The 20,485-nt window shown below is 46.3% G+C and overlaps 2 protein-coding genes across 2 annotated transcripts in view; one reads left to right on the forward strand and one right to left on the reverse strand.

Moving 5' to 3' along the window:
• EIF2AK3 (eukaryotic translation initiation factor 2 alpha kinase 3) overlaps positions 1-3,306 on the forward strand; it is a 41,120-nt gene extending 37,814 nt beyond the window's left edge. Inside the window, exons 16-17 of the mRNA XM_021535741.3 lie at positions 2,118-2,180; positions 2,744-3,306. Coding sequence (XP_021391416.2) covers positions 2,118-2,180; positions 2,744-2,920 — 240 coding nt within the window. The 3' untranslated portion in view covers positions 2,921-3,306. The remainder of the gene's footprint in view (positions 1-2,117; positions 2,181-2,743) is intronic.
• LOC110473311 (histamine H2 receptor) lies at positions 100-18,870 on the reverse strand. The gene is made up of 8 exons (XM_021535742.3): positions 18,845-18,870; positions 18,241-18,386; positions 11,561-11,834; positions 8,241-8,417; positions 5,284-7,060; positions 3,130-3,259; positions 839-912; positions 100-557 (listed from the first exon to the last, which is right to left on the reverse strand). The coding sequence occupies exons 1-5, from the start codon at positions 18,868-18,870 to the stop codon at positions 6,388-6,390; spliced, it is 1,296 nt and encodes a 431-aa protein (XP_021391417.2). The 3' UTR covers positions 100-557; positions 839-912; positions 3,130-3,259; positions 5,284-6,387.
• Between the last annotated feature and the right edge of the window lie 1,615 nt (positions 18,871-20,485).

The following is a 20,485-nucleotide window of genomic DNA, read 5'->3' on the forward strand; positions in this document are numbered from 1 at the left end:
TCTTTGGAGAAAAGCCTTGCAGCTAGGAGCACAACTTCTTTATCAGCCTTGTACAGATCCCCTGAATCACTGAAAATAAACTGCAGTCTTCCTACTGTGTGTGGTTGAATTGAGGCTTTAATTTCTTTACAAAGCTCCTCTGTTGTCAAGCAAAGTAAGAGAAACTATTGAACTATGATATCCAAGAACTCAAGCAACAAATATAGCTTGTGACTTAAAATCCTACCAGCTTGATTTTCATTCAAGAATTGGAACCATGCTGTGCATTTTGATTATTTCTTCCTTCTTTTACATCTTTAGTGCTTTTTCACCCAGAGCACTCAGTGAAAAATGGCTGTTCCTTTTCCTGTAGTGAGTCTTAGCTGTGAGTCTCGCTCAGCTTCAAGCACAATCTTCCCGTAACTGATGACATTCACCAGATGTGAATTTGGGATGTTTGATTGTGCATCACAGCTCTTCCTTGCTGTTAAAGTGCAAGATTCATCTTGCTCAGGAGCAAGTTCATGGAGAACAGGGGCTACAGCCAGAAAGGTCTCTCCTCTGTGACAACCAGTGACCTGTGCAGGGAAGAAAGAGTCATTAAAACTTGTATTTATCATTTGAATGTGCTTGAGGGCATTAAATTCTTAGGTGAAGATGGAGTGGGTTTAGCAGAAAGGTAAGAAACAACTTGAACAGCAGCCTAAGTGCTTCATCTGTTGCATTCTCTTGATTTAAATGCTCTGGCTTTTAATGGCACAGAGAGTATAGTCTGGAGGAGGAATTGGTGTTTAATTTGAACCTCTGACACTGAAATCAGTTTCAGTTTCTCTAAATCAGTTCTACTGAAACAAAATACCTGGGACAGAGCCATCCTGGATTGTCAGATATCTTGCAGCAGTGAATACAGACTTTGCCCCTCCAGTTTCTCTGCTAAGAACAGAAGCAAAGCAAGTAATCAGAATAAAACCTTAATTCCATCTAATTTGAATTTTTACTTGAAGAGAGTGTTAAAAGAGTGCCCAGACTTTCCAGGATTTTCACTGTCATTTCACTCTTTTTGCTAAAAAGAAACCCCTGCCCTTTCATTGCCAGGTTCTGGAACTTGGCTGCTTCAGTAGTTATTTCTGTATTGTTACACTGAGGTTTTCTTTGGCATCAGCCAAGCATTAGCACTGCTTGCTGAAGCAAAACATGCTCTGCCTGACCAAATAACCCAGCAAATTCTAGGAATTTGTGACAACTGATTGGAAAAATCCCCAGAGGTGGAGCGTGAGAGCTGCCTCTGTCTCAGGCTGTGAGCAGTTAGTCAGTAGCAGTGCAATTTGTTTCCAAATGACATGCTGGAAAACAGATCACTAGATGCAGACTGAACTGTCAGAAAGGAAGAAAAGTTTTCTGAAGCATTTTAATGTCCTCAAACTCAGTTCTCTTGAACAGGAGTTTGGCTGTTGCTCATCACTATTAATGGGTCACTTTTTACTTCCAGTGGAGTAATAGTGAAATGAATTTTGATTTAACTTTAGAATGCTTGTATTTTGTGCTCAAACTTTTGTAAAAGGAGATCCTTCCAAAGAAACTGAAGTGCTCAATACTGTTCTTTTGGCTGAACATGGGAAAAACACTGTCACTAGATGGAGCCAGTGACCTTTGTATGAAAGAAGCACAGAAATGCCCAACCACAACTGCTTTCCAAACTGCTGATAAATGTTCTCATTCCTCCTTAAATGTTGAACAAAGACAGGTGCTTACATCGATAATGCAGAGGCAGTTATTTCATGTGTCTTAATACTGGTGTAGGCCATCTTGGGAGTTATGAGTAGTGCACAGATTTGTTGATTTTGTTCAGGTAAAGTGAGAAAGTACAAGTTCATGTATCTGACTGATTTGAAATTGCAGAGATCACAGTTCTTGTAGCTCAACTCTCCCTGTTGCAGGCTCAATACCTAGGGAAGCACCAACTCACCTGTTCAGCTAGGTTGTGATTTTTAACCACTAAAGCAACACTTTAAAACAAAAGGTTTTCTTTCCAGCAGGCTGATTTCTTTGCATAATTTGCATATTTTTGAAGGATAAGGGTAATAATTACTAAAGAATTATATGTTGTAAAAGTTAATGTCATTCTTGGTATTTTGCAGACCTTAAGTGATGTTCGAAATTTGAAGTTTCCACCATTGTTCACTCAGAATTATGCACAAGAGGTAGGTACAGCTGGTGCTATTAACTACAGCTTTTTCATTAATATTTGTAGCTTTTTTTCTTTGCTTTCCAACTGCTTTGCCTTTTTGTCCTGCTGAAGGCTGCCTGGGAGAAGGGGCTATGCTGTGCTCAGCTGGAGCAGGACACTAATTCTGATAAAATTTGAAACAAATATTCAGACTACTTGTATATTTAAAGGAAAGATTCTAATTTGCCACGAGAAAAATTCAATGTGTCTAAATACGTGATGGCTTAAACATTAATCTAAACATTACATATAAATTATGTCTCATAAATGTAATTTTGATTGCAAATAATGTGAAGTTTTTTATAACTCTATTAAACCTTGTGTCCAGTGACAGTAAGGACACTTTAAGAGATGTACAGTGATACATTTTAAAATATTTAGTGCACATCTAACTACTGAGTCAAAGCAGTAACACCCAATAACTCAGCAGCTGGGGGTATTTTCCACTGGTTCACACAGCCACAGCTGACACCAGGACATGAAATGAGGAAGAGTTTATGGATTGGTTCATGTAATATATGTTGTGTTTTCTTTCAGTACACCATGGTGAAGGACATGCTCTCTCCAAGTCCCACTGAACGACCTGAGGCTGCAGCAATCATAGAAAATCCTGTCTTTGAGGACTTGGAGCTGCCACCCAAACCCGTGCTCAGGCAGAGGTCACGGACAATGAGCCTATCAGGAAATAAACATTCCAGACAACCAAGCAAATAACTCTCCTCAGGATCACTTCTTCCACTCGGCAGGTTTCACAGGGATTGTTCAGCAGAAGGATCCTATGATGCAGAATGTTTATCTTGGGAATAGTTTACGTCAGCTTTTTTTGCCATGTTTAATGTATAAGACATGTTGGACATATTTTTGTTTACTTTGACAACCAATGAAGCCCAGTAACCAAATCTTTCACATTCCATTTTCCTTACCTTTGCTCTCCTAAGCGGATGGGTCCAGCTGCTGTGCTTGCCAATATTGTGCTCCATTATCCTTTTTTTGGGGGGTTTCTTGGGTTTTTTTGAAGCTTGTAAATGTCAGCTTGCTGGGTGAGTGAGAGATCTGTAACATGTAAATAGAATTAAAATACTGTATTTTTATAGAGCAAATTACAGTCTCTAAGCCTAGTGAGTGTCTATCCGGGTCACTTGCTCTTTGGTGAAATGAAGATGATTTTGAAATTAACTTTGACTCCATTTTTGTCCCTGGTGGGTAAACTGGGAATCTGCACTATTTTTAAAGCAAAAAAGTACCACAGTTGTACATATTGTCACTGTTTATAGCCTGTCATTAGAGGAAATAATTTCATACTTCTGCACTACAGTAGATCTTAGGGATTGCATCTTACACGGATGAAGCTGTAGAGAAGGTTAAGGAGCTTTTTGCCATTAAATGGGGGTTTTATAGGCAGTGGTTGGAAGAGCCATAGTCAAAATTATGTACAAAATGTTGTGATTCTGAAAATTTAAACCTAATGAAGTCATACATGTCATATGTAATCTTGTAGATTTGTACTTTTTAAAAAAATCAACTGGTAGGCATTTCTGTAATCTGCTAATTTAACTGCCTAATGCCATGCTTTTATTTCTCACTGTAAATATGTTAATTTTTATTTATAAAATACAGAATCAATCCATTTGGGTTGGTGGTGTACAGGATGCACTTGCTGTAATTGTTGAGTGCATTGATTATTGTGACTTCTTTCAAGTCTAAATGATTTAATAAACTTTTTTTATTTATAAGACAAAATAGTAGTTGCTTCTGTTGGAAGCCTGCATCGGTGTGTGCTGCAGATGGCAGCCCTGTGCAGTGGGAACAGGATGGGCTCTGCACTCCTGAAACTTCCTTTGCTTCCCTGTCTCACACTGGCCACAGCGTGTGTGATGACGCAAAACCAAATGTGCTGCTTGGAAGTGAGACAGGATCTGGAGAAAGAAGGGAATTGAGCTCTAAACTGGGTAGATTATGGAGGCTCACCAGAGAGTGGAGAAGGGGTAGCTCTTATGCTATTCTTGAACAATTGTGTTTTTCTGTTTCACAGACTTAAATTTGTTAAAGTCTCTGAGATCAGTTTCCTAAAAAGATGCTCGATTCAAATCCTTCTGGGGATTACTCTACTGTGGTGTGACACTGTGACCAGCAATTAAGCCAGCTGACACCCTGCAGCTTTATGATGAGGCAGGAGTAGATTACAATGATTGTCTTCCATGTCCTCTTGGATAATGCTCCTAGGTACTGGCTTGTCCAGGTGAAAGCAGAATGCTGCAGTGAGTATCTGATCAGAACGGCATTTGTGTTTGGCTGGGTTAAAGCAGGAGAGTTGTGTCCCCTTCCCTTGGATGTCCCTGTTCACATCAGCTGCAGCTGCACAGTGAAATGGCCACGTGTGGAGCCTCTTTGCCTTCCCTGCCAGCTCAGTGATTACAGGTGGAGCACTGGAAATGAGGATTAAGGTATTTTTAACTTGCTGTATATCTGGATGTGGGCAACTGCCTATTCCAAGGGCCCTACAGTATTTCAGTACCAGAGCTAGCATATGTGTTCAGACCAGGTGTCTGTATATTCTGGGATGTGACATTTGCCCTCAAAGGGGTGGATGAGTCTTCTCCAGTGGGTTCCTTGGCCAGCCACAAAAGCATCTGGCCATGCTCAGTTCTGAACTGCCTGGCCAGTCTTTGCTTCTCTAAGCACTGGAGTGTGTTGTCCCTGTCATTGTCCCTTTTTGCTCCAGGGTTTGACAGAGAAAGGCTCTTCTCTAATCTGAGAGGTTTTCCTTTGAATGATGTGTACTTTCCTGCCAGCTGTTTTGTGGAAGAGCACCCAAACTGGGATAGTGTGAGCTCACAGCCCTGCAAAAGGGCCTTTGGCCTGGGGTTCTGCTGTGCTGTGCAGCATCAGGCTCCTGTCTCATTCTTTCACAGGATGTTGCCTATCCCTCAGCTCCTTTCCTCCCCCATAGCTCTTGGAAATGAAACCCCATTCCTTGTCCTGTTTATCAAAATGACCTGGGTGGCAGCAGCAGGATTTCTGCCCTCTCCACCTTTGTGCCCACGGGATGCTTCCCCCAGAATAAGGTAGGTAGTTACCACTTCCACGTTGTTGCTGGAGTTGTAAGGTCTGGAGCACCTCACCCTCTCCTCATCATTTCACACAAGAACCACTCTTGAACCCCAGGTCAGGGCTGTTTTTTCACCAGGCTCTTGAGAGAGAACTTCTCACCCTTGTGCTGGCATCTTCAGTAGCTCAGATGCTCCAGGCAGGTCCTCCTGCATTTTGCCACCTCTGAGGACAGTCCCCTGCTACCTTTTCAGAGTAACCCTCCAGTGAGGCACTTGTGGCTTTCCAGCAGGGAGCCAGTGCTGTTGGAAGTCCAGACAAGCACTTGGGAGTAGTAAAAATAATATTTTCCCTTTGTTTTTTTTTTTGTCTCTGTGGTAGATACCATAGTGTACACACAAGTAATAATTCCTGTTCATATCTTCAGATGGTGTCAGCCACCTGTAGCTTTGAAACTGCAGTGCTCCTACTGTTACAGCAAGTCTTTGTCATCTCGTGGGCTCCGCCACAGGCCATGTCCCCTTCCAGAATTAACAAGGAAACCCACAGATGCTTCACAGAAGGCCACAGAAAGTTCAGAATATCCAGATATCCAGATGTTGCAGAAGCCACTGAGCTGAACCCTAAGCAGCAGCCCAGGCTGCAGAGTGGTGCCACTTCAGGAAGTGAGCACATCCCTCCTCCAATTCCCATACACAGACTGGTACACGTGGAATTATTAAAACTGGTCTAATTTGTCATGAAACTTTGAGATGAGAAGCTGCAGTGGGTTGGTAAGAAACACTGTCCCACCTGACACAGATCACCAGGATGTGCACAAATGTAAGGTCACGTTGTACCATACTGGTTTGGTTTTTTTTACCTAACATGAAGGTTGAATTTCTTAGAAAATGCTCATTAGAAAAATAATTATCCAGGAATTAATTAGTTCCATTAATATATAGCAGATTGCCCCTAAAATATCTGAGTTCCTTGTTGAAACTGTGGAAGGTGAAGAAATGCATCTTTGTGGTATTGTCCCCAGCTGTAATATTCCAGCCCCTGCTTCCCCTATTTTCCTACCCTTTGTTTTTCCATTGGGATGTGCTCCAGCACTTTCTGTATCACCACCTCCAGCAACTGATCTTGAATCCCTATGACTTGGGTTTGCCCTTCGGAGCGCCGTTGGGCACCGTCACGCTGTATTCCAGCTCTGGAGCAGTCTTGGAAAACGTGGCTATGGAAACCATGTCTTCCCCAACATCCACCTGAGACCTGCGCCTGCACAGGAGCAGCTTCTTGAGGGCGTGCTGGAAGTCCCTGTTGAGGAAGGCGTAGAGCAGGGGGTTGATGGTGGAGTTGCAGTACCCCAGCCAGGTGATGATCTTGAAGGTGCCGAGCAGCACGGTGCTGGTGGAGTCGGTGCCTCGGGCCGCCAGCCAGACGTTCAGCACGAAGTAGGGCAGCCAGCACAGCACGAACACGGAGATGATGATGCTGATGGTCCTCGTGGCCTTGTTCTCCAGCTGCAGGTGGTTCTGCCGCTTGCTGTTGGGGTGGTAGTGGATCTCCAGCGTCTGGGACATGATGCGGGTGGCCTTGAGGCGGGAGGCGCGGTAGATGAAGAAGTACATGCTGCACATGACCATGAAGGGAAGGAAGAAGGCCAGGGCGGAAGCCACGATGGCAAAAACCCAGTTGGTGACGAAGATGCATTCCCTGCCCGCATCGAAGTCCACCCCGGGGATCTCATTCCAGCCTTGCATGACAGGAAGGAAGGAAATGAGGGAGGAATATACCCAGACCGTGCAGGTCATCACAATGCATCTGCAAAAGGAAAGAGATGAGGAGGGGAGGGAGGGTCTGAGTAATTTGGGGTTGAGAATATCCAGTACGATTCAATTCCCATGGTAACCTGTGTGGGATATCGCTGCTGAGCGGTCCAGCAGGGCGTGGAGAAGGGAGAAGGCTGGACTGTAACAAGTCCAGACTCGTGTATCTCCAGCAATTGGATAATTGGTCTGTAGCTGACAGAATTTGGGTCAGCTTAAGGAATCTCAGAGTTGTCTGAGAAAATTGAGGAAGGGTTTTACAGAAGATGTTTGTTCGTATTTGAAACAACAGCATGTAGAGATTTTCGCTTCTGGCTTTACTATCTGCCATATCTCACCCTCTGGGGCCTGATGAGGATGGAGCTGATGGACACCAGATGACAGAATCTGCAAGGGGAGCCAGAGAGCTCCCCCTCCTCTCCTTGCCTGTGATCCACAAATCACACACAGCAAGAATGACATTGGGAAAACCTTCCTAGAAGAGCCTGAAGCCACCCTGTAAAGCACTGCACCGCTGCAGTGTCCTCTCTGCCCACCCTCAGATGACTTTCCTCACCCTGCAGTCCTCATTTCAGCCTTTCACATGAAACTCTCATGGGAACTCAGAAACTCTCCTTGTTTTCCCTGAATATCACTTCAGAAAAGATGGTGAGTTTAAGAGAGGGAAGACTGCTGCTACATGCATCCTTCTGGGTCTCCTTTCACCTAGTCCTTGGAAGTTCTTCAAAGTCCTTCCCCATCTCTGAAAATGTTTAAGGCCAAGGCTCGAGCAACCTGGTCTAGTGGAAGGTGTCCCTGCTCACAGCAGGGGGATGGAACAAGGTCATCTTTAAGGTCCCTTCCAACCCAAGCCATTCTGTGATTCTATGAAATTCCTGTGAAATGACAGCACAGGGAAAAGCCTGTAGGTCCAACTCAGCCCATATCACTGGTTTTCTATCCCATTTTGCAACCCTTCCTTAGCTCAAAAAATATTCTCCTAGGAGCCATTCAGCTGCTGCATCCTTGTCCTCTCCTGCACCACATGAAGCATTTTCTGCAGTTTTAAATGAAGAAAGTTCCTTTCTCCACATCACTTTGCTTCTGGGAAGCACCTGAATGATCTGATCTCGTTCAGCCTCAGATCAGTGAAGGACAACCTGGAGGAACCCAAAAGGAGGAGCAGCTGCACTCACCTGCCCCGGGACATCCTTCTGGAGTAGTGGTAGGGGGTGACCACGGAGCAGTACCTGTCCAGGCTGATGAAGCACAGCGTGACAATGGATGCGGTGCAGAACATGACATCGAAAGAGATCCAAACTTTGCAGAACAGCTTCCCAAAAAGCCACATCCCCGTCACCTCGTAAATGATGCTGGGAGAGAAAACAGGTGGAAATCAGAGCTGGGGGAGCTGTTTGAGCAGCCCCTGCAGGTGTATGAGGCCAGGCTGGGTGAGCAACCTGGTCTAGTGGGAGCTGTTCCTGCCCAGGGCTGGAACAAGACGATCTTTAAGTTTCCCTCCAATCCAAACCATTCTGTGCCTATTTCTTTGTGACTGAGGTAATGCTGTATTTTATCACACAGGTGCTAAAGATGGACACGCAGCTCAGACAGCAGCAATTCATCCTCCAAAACAACGGAAAAAAGGAGCAGCCCACAGCTAGAGCATGACTGAACAGCAGCAAACCTGTGCTTCTTGCAGCCTGAGTGACTTGAGACAGGTGCTTTGCCCCACAGAGCTCCCCAAATTTACATCTGCACAGTTCTGTTTATCACAGCATTTTCCCAGTGCCTGACACAGCGCAGTCTTTTATGATTTCTCCCCAATTCCTGGGGCATGGGACATCTCCAAGAAAGTCATTTCACATCCAATCAAATGCTTCAAAACCAGAAAGGATTTCTCTTGGTTAAAAAAAAACGCAAAACAAAACATCCCAGGAGGAAGCCCATGCAGCTTGTATGTTATGTGTATGTTATGTGGCTCATAAATGCCTCAGCAAGGTAAACACACCAGAAAAAACAGACACAGTACCAAAAATATTTCTAACAAAGTCAAGAGGGGCCTGTGAGAAGTGAGCAGTGAAGGAAGGAACATATGGCAGCTGTAGGAAGGCTGATGCATGTTTCTATAGCGTTCACTGAGATGCCATTTGCTTCTCCTTTCCTTCTCCAGCTTTCTGCAGCTCCTGAGGTGCTGCTGAAATCAGCACTGTGAGTGAGTTTGATGAGTAACTCCCTAGTCCTGCAAAGCTTTAATTATCCTGTAACTTCCCAGCTTGCTGGTAAAATACAGTGAGATCAGGGCTGCTGAGCTGCAGCACTCAGGTGTCCAGCACAGGGGAAAGATTCAACCTGATGTCAGAAAACAATGCCTGATCTACATCTCATCAGCACCAGTTCACCAAAGTGATTTGTGAAGGCTGCTCCAGAGCACAGCAGCTGCTGTAGGTGGGTGCAGTGCTGCTGAAGGGTCCCAGCCCTCAGCAGCTTTTTGGTATGTGGGATTCCAGGCAAGAATCCAAGCAAACTACAGCAGAGCCTGTCCCTACACCATGGGCAGCATGGAGGATCCCACAGCACACTTGTGAAAAGGTTTCATGGCTCTTTTACAGAGGGGAAATGAGGCATTAGAATTGGAGCACGGGTTCAGCACTGGACTTGGGTGCTGTTTTGCCATTCCTCAGAGCCCTCCTTATCCCCAGAGATGCTGCAGAGCCCGTGGTGTGCCCTGGCCTCCCAGAAGGAGATGTGCTGCTGTGGGGACACCCTTGCACACAGATCCCAGGTGAGCAGGTGCCCAGTTCTCACCTGCACACATCTGGTGGGATGCACCTGAGCTGCAGATGTCCTCACAGCATGAGGCAATGGATGCCTGACCCCTCTTCTCTGGGGTAAAAAGTTTCTGCAGCCTGGAAATGCTGCTGGATAAGAAGGAGTAGGAAAAGCCAAAAAACCCACACAATGAAGTCACCCCTGCCTTGCCCTTCTGCTTGCAGAGGAAAAGAATAGCTGGAAATATTCAGCCTGGAAATGACTGGCTGGAGTACTCAGACAACAAGCTAAGCTCACCTGAACCACTTCTGCTTAAGCCAGGAACAAAATAAAAGTCTTACTCTTATGAAATTAAGACACCAAGGACAATTTTGTTTTTCTCTTCTGTCACATTCTCCTGAGCCAAACTGCCTCCTAAGATCATTTATTTTCCTTCCCTTTGGCACGTAATAACCTGCCAACTGAGGAGCAAACTGAAATCCAAAAGAGCAACGTGGATGTGAAGCCAAAACAGTGGGAAAGTGTGAAAGTGCAGCAGCCCCTGTGTTGGCAGGGCTGGACAGGGCTGGTGGAGCCAGCAGGGTCCGTTCCTCAGCACGTGGCACCAGGAGCTGCCAGATCTCCCCTCCAGGCAGCACCAGGACACCAGGAGGGGCACAAAGCACCAACCACACTCTGATCTTTGCTCCCCTTTGTAATTTTTGTTGCTTAAGTAAAACGTCACTAAAAGTAGATTCAAAATAGATAGGAGGAAGAATTTTTTTACAGTGAGGATGCCCAGAGATGCTGTGGCTGCCCCATCCCTGCAAGTGTTCAAAGCCAGCTTGGATGGAGCTCTGAACAACCTGCTCCAGTTGCCTGTGTCCCTGCTCAGTGCAGTGGTTGGGTTAGATGACCCCTAAAGGCCCCTGCCAACCCAAACCACACTATGGTTCTATAATTTCAGAACCTGAACTTTAAATTCATCAAACATAGAATTTAAGTTAGCAGTATTATTTTATAAAATAACATCATTAACCACATCATTAACATCATAATGTTATTTTATAAAATAACACCATTTTTTGCCTGATACCATGAATTTTTAACTCAGTTTGTAATTGCTTGTTGGGACAATACTTTTCAGTGTCAAATTCAAAGGAATAGGCAGCCCAATGAGAACTGAAGCATAGAACACGAAAATAATTCAGCTTCCTCATATTGTCCCATGAACTCAAAACAGGGTCAGCTCCCTGATTTACACAAAGCTATGGCTGCTTTGCAGGACGAGACAGCCAGGATCACAAGCCAGCTGCTTTCTGCCTTTTGTTTCACTGTTTTAGCCAGGTAGTGAAGCTCCCATAAATATAAACCTCATGCAGGGACACCTGCCCTCCCAAGAGCTTCTTCATGAAATAGAGGGGAAGCCTAAATTACTCCGCTTATACTGAATAAATTCCTTACATTCCATATGCAGGGCTAGTCCTGGAAGAGGGAGCTCAGCGACTGGAGCTCCACATGCAAAGCTGGAAATCAAGTTCAGGTCAGCAGCCTGGGTCCCTGTGTGCCCAACAGGAAAAAGACCCTTGGGAATTGTGTCTCCATGCATTGTAGGGGGGTCCATAACACAGAGCAGAGACAGGAAACACACACAGCCACAGTCCAGCCCTTTGGAGAGCCCAGCAGGTGAATCCCAGCCCTGCTCCAAGAGCTGGGAGAAAGAATCTTTGTCCTCCTCTGCTCCCACCCCACAGCCCCTCCTCACCTGAAGGGCATCACCAGACAGGCCACGAGGAAGTCTGCCGTGGCCAGGGACATGATGAACATGTAGGTGACGGTGCGCAGCCTCTTCTCCACCACGGGGCAGAGGAACACCACGGTGTTTCCCAGCAGTGTGACCAGGTCGATGAGGGTGAGGACGAGCCCAACCAGAACCTCCTGGAGCCCAACCCCGTCCCTTGTAAAGGAGGAGGCAGCAGAGGAGAAATTAGAGAGCCAGGTTTCATTCCTGTCCATCAGCATCTTCTCACTGTTAAAACCTGAACGAGATAAAAGGGGAGAACCAGGATTGCTTCAATGATGATTTGTAAGTGTGAAAGGGAGGATGGAAATAATATTTATGCTTCGTTTGCTCCAGGAAAAATCCACACGCCCCGCTGTGCCTGTGTCCTGGGTTAGCAGCCCATTAGAAGTGTCTGAAATCCTGAGGGTGAGGACAAATGTGAAGCATTGACTGAAGTCCTTCACAGCCATTAAAAGCCCTCCTATGAATGAAAATACATCACCAGATGAAGCATGAGACCAGGAAAAAAATTAGAAATGTACTGAGAGCACAGAGAGGAAAAGAAAACAACTGAAATAAAAAATTAAAGCAGCTGGGCTAAATCCCACTGAACAGCATGCCAAGTGCACATAATGTGGGGGCTGGAACTAGATGATCTTTAAGGTCCTTTCCAACCTAAACCATTCTGTGGTTCCATATTCTCATTATCATCTTTGCCACCCCCAGACCAGCTGGGGCTGCTTGCCCAGGCTGACTTCTGCCATAGCCCCTCTGTTCAGTCCGTGCTGTGCCCTGGGTTGTCCTGGTGCTTTTTAGACTCTGAAGTTCAGGGTTTTTTACTACCACAGTGGGCAGCTCCATCCTCCAGTCTGAATGGCCAAGCAGGGCTGCCAGCAGCTACACAGGGAGCAGAATCAGGGAATCACAGAATTATCTGGGCTGGAGGATCATCACATTGAGGTGTCTCAGGTGCAGCCCTGGCCCCAGACTCATGTTCCCTCTGTGCCCAGATGGGAGGTGATGCTCCCAGCTCCTGAATTGGGGATTTTTCCATTGAGGAAATCCACATGCTTGTGTCCACAGCTCAGTTCCCAGACTCTACCAAGTGTGCCACAGGTAGCTGGGAAGGTGGGAATGATGCCCTGCAAAAACTCCAGCAGTTCAAAGCTCACTGGTGTAGCTGAGAGAACACAAAGACAAAATTTGCAGGGAAAAGAGAATTATAGAGATATTTCCTGATGAAAATTTGTTATATTTAAATATCATCACTTCTTCTTTGACTGGGATCTGCTTCCACAGTACCCTCAGGTCAATCCCACATCTCCAGGGCATCCTTCTGAGTGCAGTGTGAGGGTGGGACTGGATAATATCCCAATTTGCCTCATCTCACAGGGGCCAAACTTTGTCTTAGGAGGGGTGTAAGAGCAAGGCAGTAAAATTTTCCCAACATCTCTTTGTCCTTCCTAAAGTCTATGGTCCGGAATTACCTCTTACGATATTTTCAATGATTTCTGAATCATTAAATTATCTTGCTTCCCCTCTGGCCCAGCAAACTTTTAGCATCCATCACCTCCTATAGCAACAAATTCCATGGTTCAGCCTTGCACACCCTGCAAAGAAACACCTCGTTTTTCTTGCTCTGAGCCTGCCACCAGCCAGCTTCCTCCAGTGCCTCTGGTCCTTGCCTTGGAAGAGACATCACACAGCCCATCCCCAGCCACCCCTCAGTGCCACTGCTGAGCTCTCCAACCTCTGTCACACCCCACCAGCTCCCTCCTCACCTGCCAACTTGCTCCTTCCTCGTAAGGAAGCAAGGGAGGATTCCTGCCCATCCATTCTACTCTTCTGAGCCTCTGAGAAGGACCAGAGCTCCAAACAATCTCCAAGAGGTAAATGCTCTGTGGATTTACCTAAGGGCATGATCTCTGCTCTGTCCTGCTCCCCTTTCACCACCATCCCTGGCAGGATTTGCTGATTTGAATGGCACTGAGCAGACCTCAGCTCATCCAAAGGCATTCCTGGGCAGAAACAAGAGCTCAGAGTCCACTGCTTTAGATGGGAAAATAGCACAAAATGAGGAAATTAAATTATTTATATCTTTTAAAAACCCCATCACTTCACAGTTGAATTCTTTCTTCTGCCATAATTCTCAATAAGTCTCATAAAAACTTTTTTTCACTTCATTAAATCAGACATTATCCTTCATGCCCTGATTAAACTTTCTTTTGCCGCCTTTTGCCACTTTCTTTTTATCACTGCTTCATGATTCAGGATCTCTACAACCCCACATGTCCCAACCCCTATCCCTGTAAAGAGCATCCCTGACCTCTCTGTAACTCACCATGCACTTACCCCTCCTGCATGTCACCTTTCAGACAAGTATTTTAATGTGGGAAATGGATTTGTAGATCTTTACAAATCCATTTCCCACATTTTTTCACACAGGGAATTTCCTTCTTGACTTCTTGGGACTATTACATTTCCTTAAAAGCCCCCACCAAGAAGGACTATATTGAAAACCTGCCAGAATTCCAAGCAGTCTACACCACCCAGGTGTTTCTTTTCCACCTGCCAACTTCTTCCAAGCATTCCTGCACAACTGTGAGGCTGGGCTGCATTTTCTGAAAGCAATAGTGACCTTGTCCTTGGATGTAATCCTGTGCTCATGCACCTACCCATTCTTCAAAATCCTCAGCTCCATCCTCTGACTTCTGTTTATTTGCTGGACTTAATAGTTTCCTTTTTTTCAAGTAAAAAAAAAAAAAAATAAAAAAAAGAGTAAAATTAAGGGAAGACTCAAGCTGTCTAAGAAAGAAAAAATAAAGAAGGAAAGCTCTTCCTCGTTGTAGCTGGGAGTCACTGGCTGAAACCTGAAGCTCTCCTGCTCCTCCAGCACTGAGAACACAAACAAGTTTTTTGGACATCATCTCAGGCAGCCCCCTGGGCCAGCACTGCTAAAAGTCTGCAGGGTGTCTTAAGTACCTCAGTCCTAATAAAAGTGTTCCTTGGACAACATTCCACATCCTGGTAACAGCTCATAAAAATAAAATAAAATAAAAAATCCTGTCTCCAGCTCTCCCATAATTGCCATAAAAGAGGATAACCTGTGCCATTCTTTCTAACAGCTCCACTGAGGATGTCATCAGACTGGATGAGCTCTTGTGGAACAGTTGGGTTTCAATGCAGACACATTTCCTGGCAGAAGGAATTGTTCAGGCTGTTCTCCTCCCCGAGTGTTCCACTCAGACAGCTCGGGGACAGCAGGTGGGAAATCCACGTGGACATGGCTGGGAAATCCACGTGGACATGGCTGGGAAATCCACATAGACACAAGTTGGAAATCCACATGGGCATGACTCAGAAATCCACATGGACATGGCTGGGAAATCCATGTGGATCCGGATGGGAAATCCACATGGACACTGCTAGGAAATCTATATGTTCATGGCTGGGAAATCTACATGGACATAGGTGGGAAATCCACATGGATACAAGTGGAAAATCCACATGGATATGGCTGGGAAATCCACATGGACACTGCTAGGAAAGCTATATTTTCATGGCTGGGAAATCTACATGGACATAGGTGGGAAATTCACATGGATACAGGTGGGAAATCCACGGGGACATGGCACATGGCAAGGCTCCAGAACCCGCCTCTCCAAAGGCCATTCCCTGCTCCACAGCCATCTTCCTTCTCATCTCCCACCCCTGCTGGCATCCTCACACCTCTGTACCTCTACAAGATCTGGAAAATGCCCTCTGACCCCACCTGGAGACCAGTTTAAACACTTGAGTACCACCCAGTGAACCCCAGGTTCTCACAGGAGGGCATGCAGCATTAGGATAGTCCTAAGACATGAACAACAAAAAATCAGGTTTGATGAAAAATCAGGTTTTTTAAGGAAAAAAATACTATGTCAAATTTTAAAGTTTAAAACATTCGGTCTTCAGGTTTTTAAAAATCACTGTCAAATTTTTGTTATGGGTAGATGAGAATGATAGATGAGAATTCTGGATTAATTATTTGGGTTTTTTTAGATGTAACACCGAGACAAGGAGCTTTTGAAGTCACACCTTCCTGCAAAGAACGACTGTTCCCACACAGTCATTAAGTTTGTATCAGTGCTAGAACAACTCTAATTAAAGCAGATCATTACTCACACTGCTCCGTGAACGCACACCACTCTCAAACTTTGAGCAGAATTAGGACACGGTTATTAGAATTCCTCTTTGCCAGCTCTCTGTGCTGCTCAAGTACCATCTCAGCCACCAGCCTGGGTTAAAAGGTCTCCTCAAGGGAAAAACTCACAGCAGGCTCCTTAATGCAGGACACATCAGGAGTGTGACAGTGCACAAAACCAGCAGACAGATGTGCCCACACTCACAAAACGCTAGAGAAACACTCTTTTGTCATTTTTTTTTTTTTCTTTTCATCAACACAAAGGCTGAGGGACTGAAAAGGCTGTCTTTATTTGACAACCATTACTCCAACAATAAAAACAGAGATGATGCCTTCTTCAAATTTCAAGTTTGAACCTTGTACTCTAATTCAGGGTGCAGACAACAGGATCCAGCTGCTCCTGATCCCTTTTAAGAAACCCCTGGCAGAGTCCCTGGAATCTCATGCACAGTCCCTGTCACAGCCAAGCAGCCCAGGGTGGGTTTCTGGATCCTTTTGCCTCTGACTGAGAAGCCAGCCTTTATCCAAAGTGTGCTAAATTAAGTAAGCTAACTAAGAAGTGCTGCTGGGAAGCAGGAGATGATACCATCTTAATCTCTCTGTGGAAATTACTGGGACAAAACAAGATATGCCATCTTTCCCAGGGATGCACTTCCTCAGCTTAAAATATTGGAGCTTTTAAATGCTCCTGTGAGCTGCAGCAGCCCATGTGGTTACACTGCTGAGATAGCCCAGAGTCCTTCTACAACATCAGTCATTCAGTCTTTCCTGTAAGAGCCCTCTAATACCAAAGGGATAAATTCCCAACTGTACCATGATGTGGGATCTTCCCAGGTTTCCTGGGGATCTCAGATGCCTCAGGATTTGCACTGTTCTTTTTTAGACATTACAATTTTACTTCCTTTCAAAAAACTGATGGGCTGGATTCTGCTCTGAGGCTGCCTGACCAAAGCAGCTCCACCATTTCTGTTCCCCTTTAATATCCAGAAAGTTTGACCTAATTTATTCAGCAGACAAATCCCAAGCTAAAGGTTAATTTCACCGGTAAAAGGCATAGTTTGGTGGCAGTGGAAGGAAAAAAAAAAAAAAAAAAGCTCTGCAATCTCAAGGCCGACTGCACTTTAAAATCTTAGAGGAATGATGAAAACTGGAAATATATTACTGGGAATTATTTGCTGCCAGGCTCTGCTGCTCTGCCGAGTCAGGCACAAAGCAGCACATGGCAGCAGGGAACAACGCCTGTCCCGGGACCTCGCACACCTTTCCCTCCTCCTCCCCATGAGAAAACTGCAACAGCTCAGCGATTGTTGAACAGTGCGAGCAATTTGTTGAGCTGTGGAAGGCTGTGGGTGGTGATAAAGGAGAAAAGGAGAGGGAGAATGCCTGGGGATGCTCCCACCAGCAGGACACTCACCCGCGGGGGCCGTGCAGCGACTGAGCTCCGCACTGACTTTCCTTCCCTCCCTCCCTCCCTCTCTCCATCCAACTTTCCCGTCGGAAGGACAGCATTTCTCAGGGCACGATTTCTTTCCACCGCCAACCCTGCACTCCTACAGCCCCTGGGAGAGCCGCGGGGCTGGGATCACGGTAAAACACCGCGTCCTTGCCGTACGAAGCGCCGGCGGAGGCAGCCCGGCGCTGGTTTCCCACTGCGGGGTACCCGGGGGAGCCCGGTGCCTGCCCAGCCCAGCCTGGCTGCTGATGGTTCCCGGCACGGAATCCTCGCCCACAGCCAGCACAGCGTTTGGGATCGGCCCCGGCAGGAGGGAAGGCTCCGGCAGCCGCTGCCTGCCCCGGGGACAGAGGAGGGACCGGGGCGACATCACCGCAGCCGAACTCGAGCCGAGGTGAAACCCGCGCTGCCAGCGCCGGGGCGCTCACCGGCCTTAGGGACCGAGCCGGGTGCCAAAACCCAAAACCTGGGGAGGCAAAACCCTCACCCTCTGGGGAGCAAAACCCCCAACCCCTGCAGTGCAAAAGCCCCCAAAGCCTGGGGTGCAAAAGCACCAACACCTTGAGTACAAGGACGCTACTCCCGAGGAACAAATCTACAGCCCCGGGGTGCCAAATCCACCCTTCCTGGGGTCAAACCAGCCAAAATTCTGGGGACAAAACCCCCAACCCCCAGGGCAGCAAAACCCCCGGCCCCGGGTAGGGCAAAACCCGAGGATGCTGCGGAGCACATCTGCATCTGCATCAGCCCGGGGAAGGACTGGGGTCCTGCCCGCGGAGGGGATCTGTCTTGGAGGTGGGGAGGAAGAGGGGGGAGCCCTTCCCGAGGGGGAGATCGTATTTGAAGGGGCAGAGGGTTCAGGACGTGCCTGGGGTATCCCCCGGAGCGGGGAGCAGCAGCGGCAGCCCTGCCCGAGGGGAGCCCTGGCCGGGCTGTCAGGATCTGCCCGGGGATGGGGATGGGGATGGGGATGGGGATGGGGATGGGGATGGGGATGGGGATGGGGATTCCGGCGGCAGCACTTACCGAGGAAGGCGGAGGAGCCGCCCCCGTCTCTCCTCCTCCCGCTCCAGCCGGGAAACCTTCCTTCCCCCCGGGGAACGGGGCTCCGCGGGGAAACGCTGCTCTCCTTTCCCTGCTTTCCAACCAGCCCTTCCCACTCCCCTCGGCAGCTACGGGCACACGGCGACCTGATGCGTGAAAACAGCAATAAAAAATAAGAGGCGTTCCGTGGGTTTGGCTCCCCTGTTTGCCAGACAGGGTGTTTTGTTCATAAACTAAGCGGAAAAACCCGAAAAATCCCGGGCTGGAAGAGGAACCTGTGGCAGGAGGTTGGTGAGATGTCACTCCGCTCTGCCTTGTCCCCGACTCTGGGAGGGCTGGGATGCTGGGTGCTGGATTTTGGGATGGGGTTGGGATGCTGGGTGCTGGATTTTGGGAACTGGGCAGTGGGTTCTTTAGGCATGGTCAGCCTGGCTGACCTGGCCTAGAAAGGACTGGTCCTGTCCCCAGCTGCGGCTCTGGGCTCACGGAGGGACCGGAACCTCTGGGGTTCCTCAGGGAGCTCAGAAAATGAACTTGGCAAAAGCAGGTGTAAAAATCTTTGAGTGCTGGGGTGAATGTCACACACGAAGGGCGGGTGTAACCCTCGGCCATGGCTCCTGTCCTAAAACAACCCCCAAATCACACTCAAAGGCATCAGTTCTTCACACTGAATTGCTGTCATTGGCACGCCGGTCTCCTTTTCCATTTGTTTTCCAAAGGCTGTTGCAAAGGTTTTGAAAGCTGGCTTCACTCACCACCAAAAATGACACTGGAGAATTTTTTTTCAATGGGTTTTTCAAAGGATTTCCTTTTTTCAAAAGGAAATGTCTTGATCAGGGTTGATGGGAAGTAAAGAAACTCAGACTTACCGCCCCCTCCCTGGAATAGCTCAGCTCCTGGCTGGCAATTGGCCTCTCAAGTTTCAGGCTTGTCTGTGACATTAACAATCAAATTGTGATGGAAGAGCACGTTTGGATCATTTTGTGTCATATTTATTGCTTCAGAAATAGCAGATTGTCCTTTGAACATAATAAAATTTTTAAAAAAGGAAAGGCAAGGAAAGGCAAAAATTAAGTCACAGCCAAACACACCCTCATTCCTGCATTTTCCTTTAATAATAACAAAGTATTTTCTATAAGGCATGAGAAATAAGTAATGTGTGAACCAGAGCTTTCTGCGAAGTTAGATTGATTCCATTACTTTAGTCAAAATAAGCTTCCATGTGTTTCTGAAAAAATCAGCCTTGACAACTTCAATGTAAATATTTTAAATTATTGTGTTTAAAGTTGTCTTCTAATTTACATTTAATTTTTAAAATTTATAATAAAACCTGAAATTTGAGCAAAATATTTTATTTCTGATACTAAAGAACAATTTTCAAACCTGAAGAAAAGGTTCACCATCGTCTTTGCAGGCTGAGCTCTTGCAGCCACTTTTTTATCTCCTTCCTCACTCCATTAATGCCACTGAACCAAACAGGAGCATCTGACCAGGGAAGATAAACAAAAGGGTAGAAGTTTTATTTAAAAGCTTTAAAAGCTGAGGTCTTTTATTTCTCCATTTGCTGACAAACAAACATCAACAAATAGAATTAAGATATATATTATATACACATTTCTTATCAATTATATTTTGTGCATATTAATATATTAAAAGCATAATAAATATATTAAATTGCAGAAACAAGAAAAAAAAAGTGATTTTCAATAATATCCAATTTATGGTGGGTTTTGGTTTATTTTTTTGACAGAACTTTGCTAAAACATACTTTTTCATAGACTCACAGAATCACAGACTGGACCTTTCAAGGTCATGCAGTTCCAATCCCCCTGCCATGGACAGAGACCCCAAATCCTTTTTGTCAGGGCTGCTCCTGGTCCATTCATCCCCCAGCCTGGACTGATGATAGGGTTGCACCCACCCGGGTTCAGCACCATCACCTGGCCTTGCCAAAACCCCCTTCTCCTCTATTTCCCTTGAATTCATAGTAAAAAACTAGCCCAAAACTCCCAAAGGAAGCTGCCTCTTAATTAGCATTAATTGCTGGTTCCTGGGGCCTGGGAGGGGTCTGTGGTACCAGAGGATGGCACAGCTGGGTCCTGCATTTCCTTTGGCTGAACCCTTCTTTTTCCTCCTGGATTCCAGGCAGGCTGTCAGACTCCAGTAATTGAGTTTTTATGGAGTAGAGAATAATAGCAAAGACCTGCAGCTCTTCCAAAGCACTAAT

This window comes from Lonchura striata, chromosome 4 (genome assembly GCF_046129695.1).
Source record: "Lonchura striata isolate bLonStr1 chromosome 4, bLonStr1.mat, whole genome shotgun sequence".
Taxonomy (NCBI): Eukaryota; Metazoa; Chordata; class Aves; order Passeriformes; family Estrildidae; genus Lonchura; species Lonchura striata.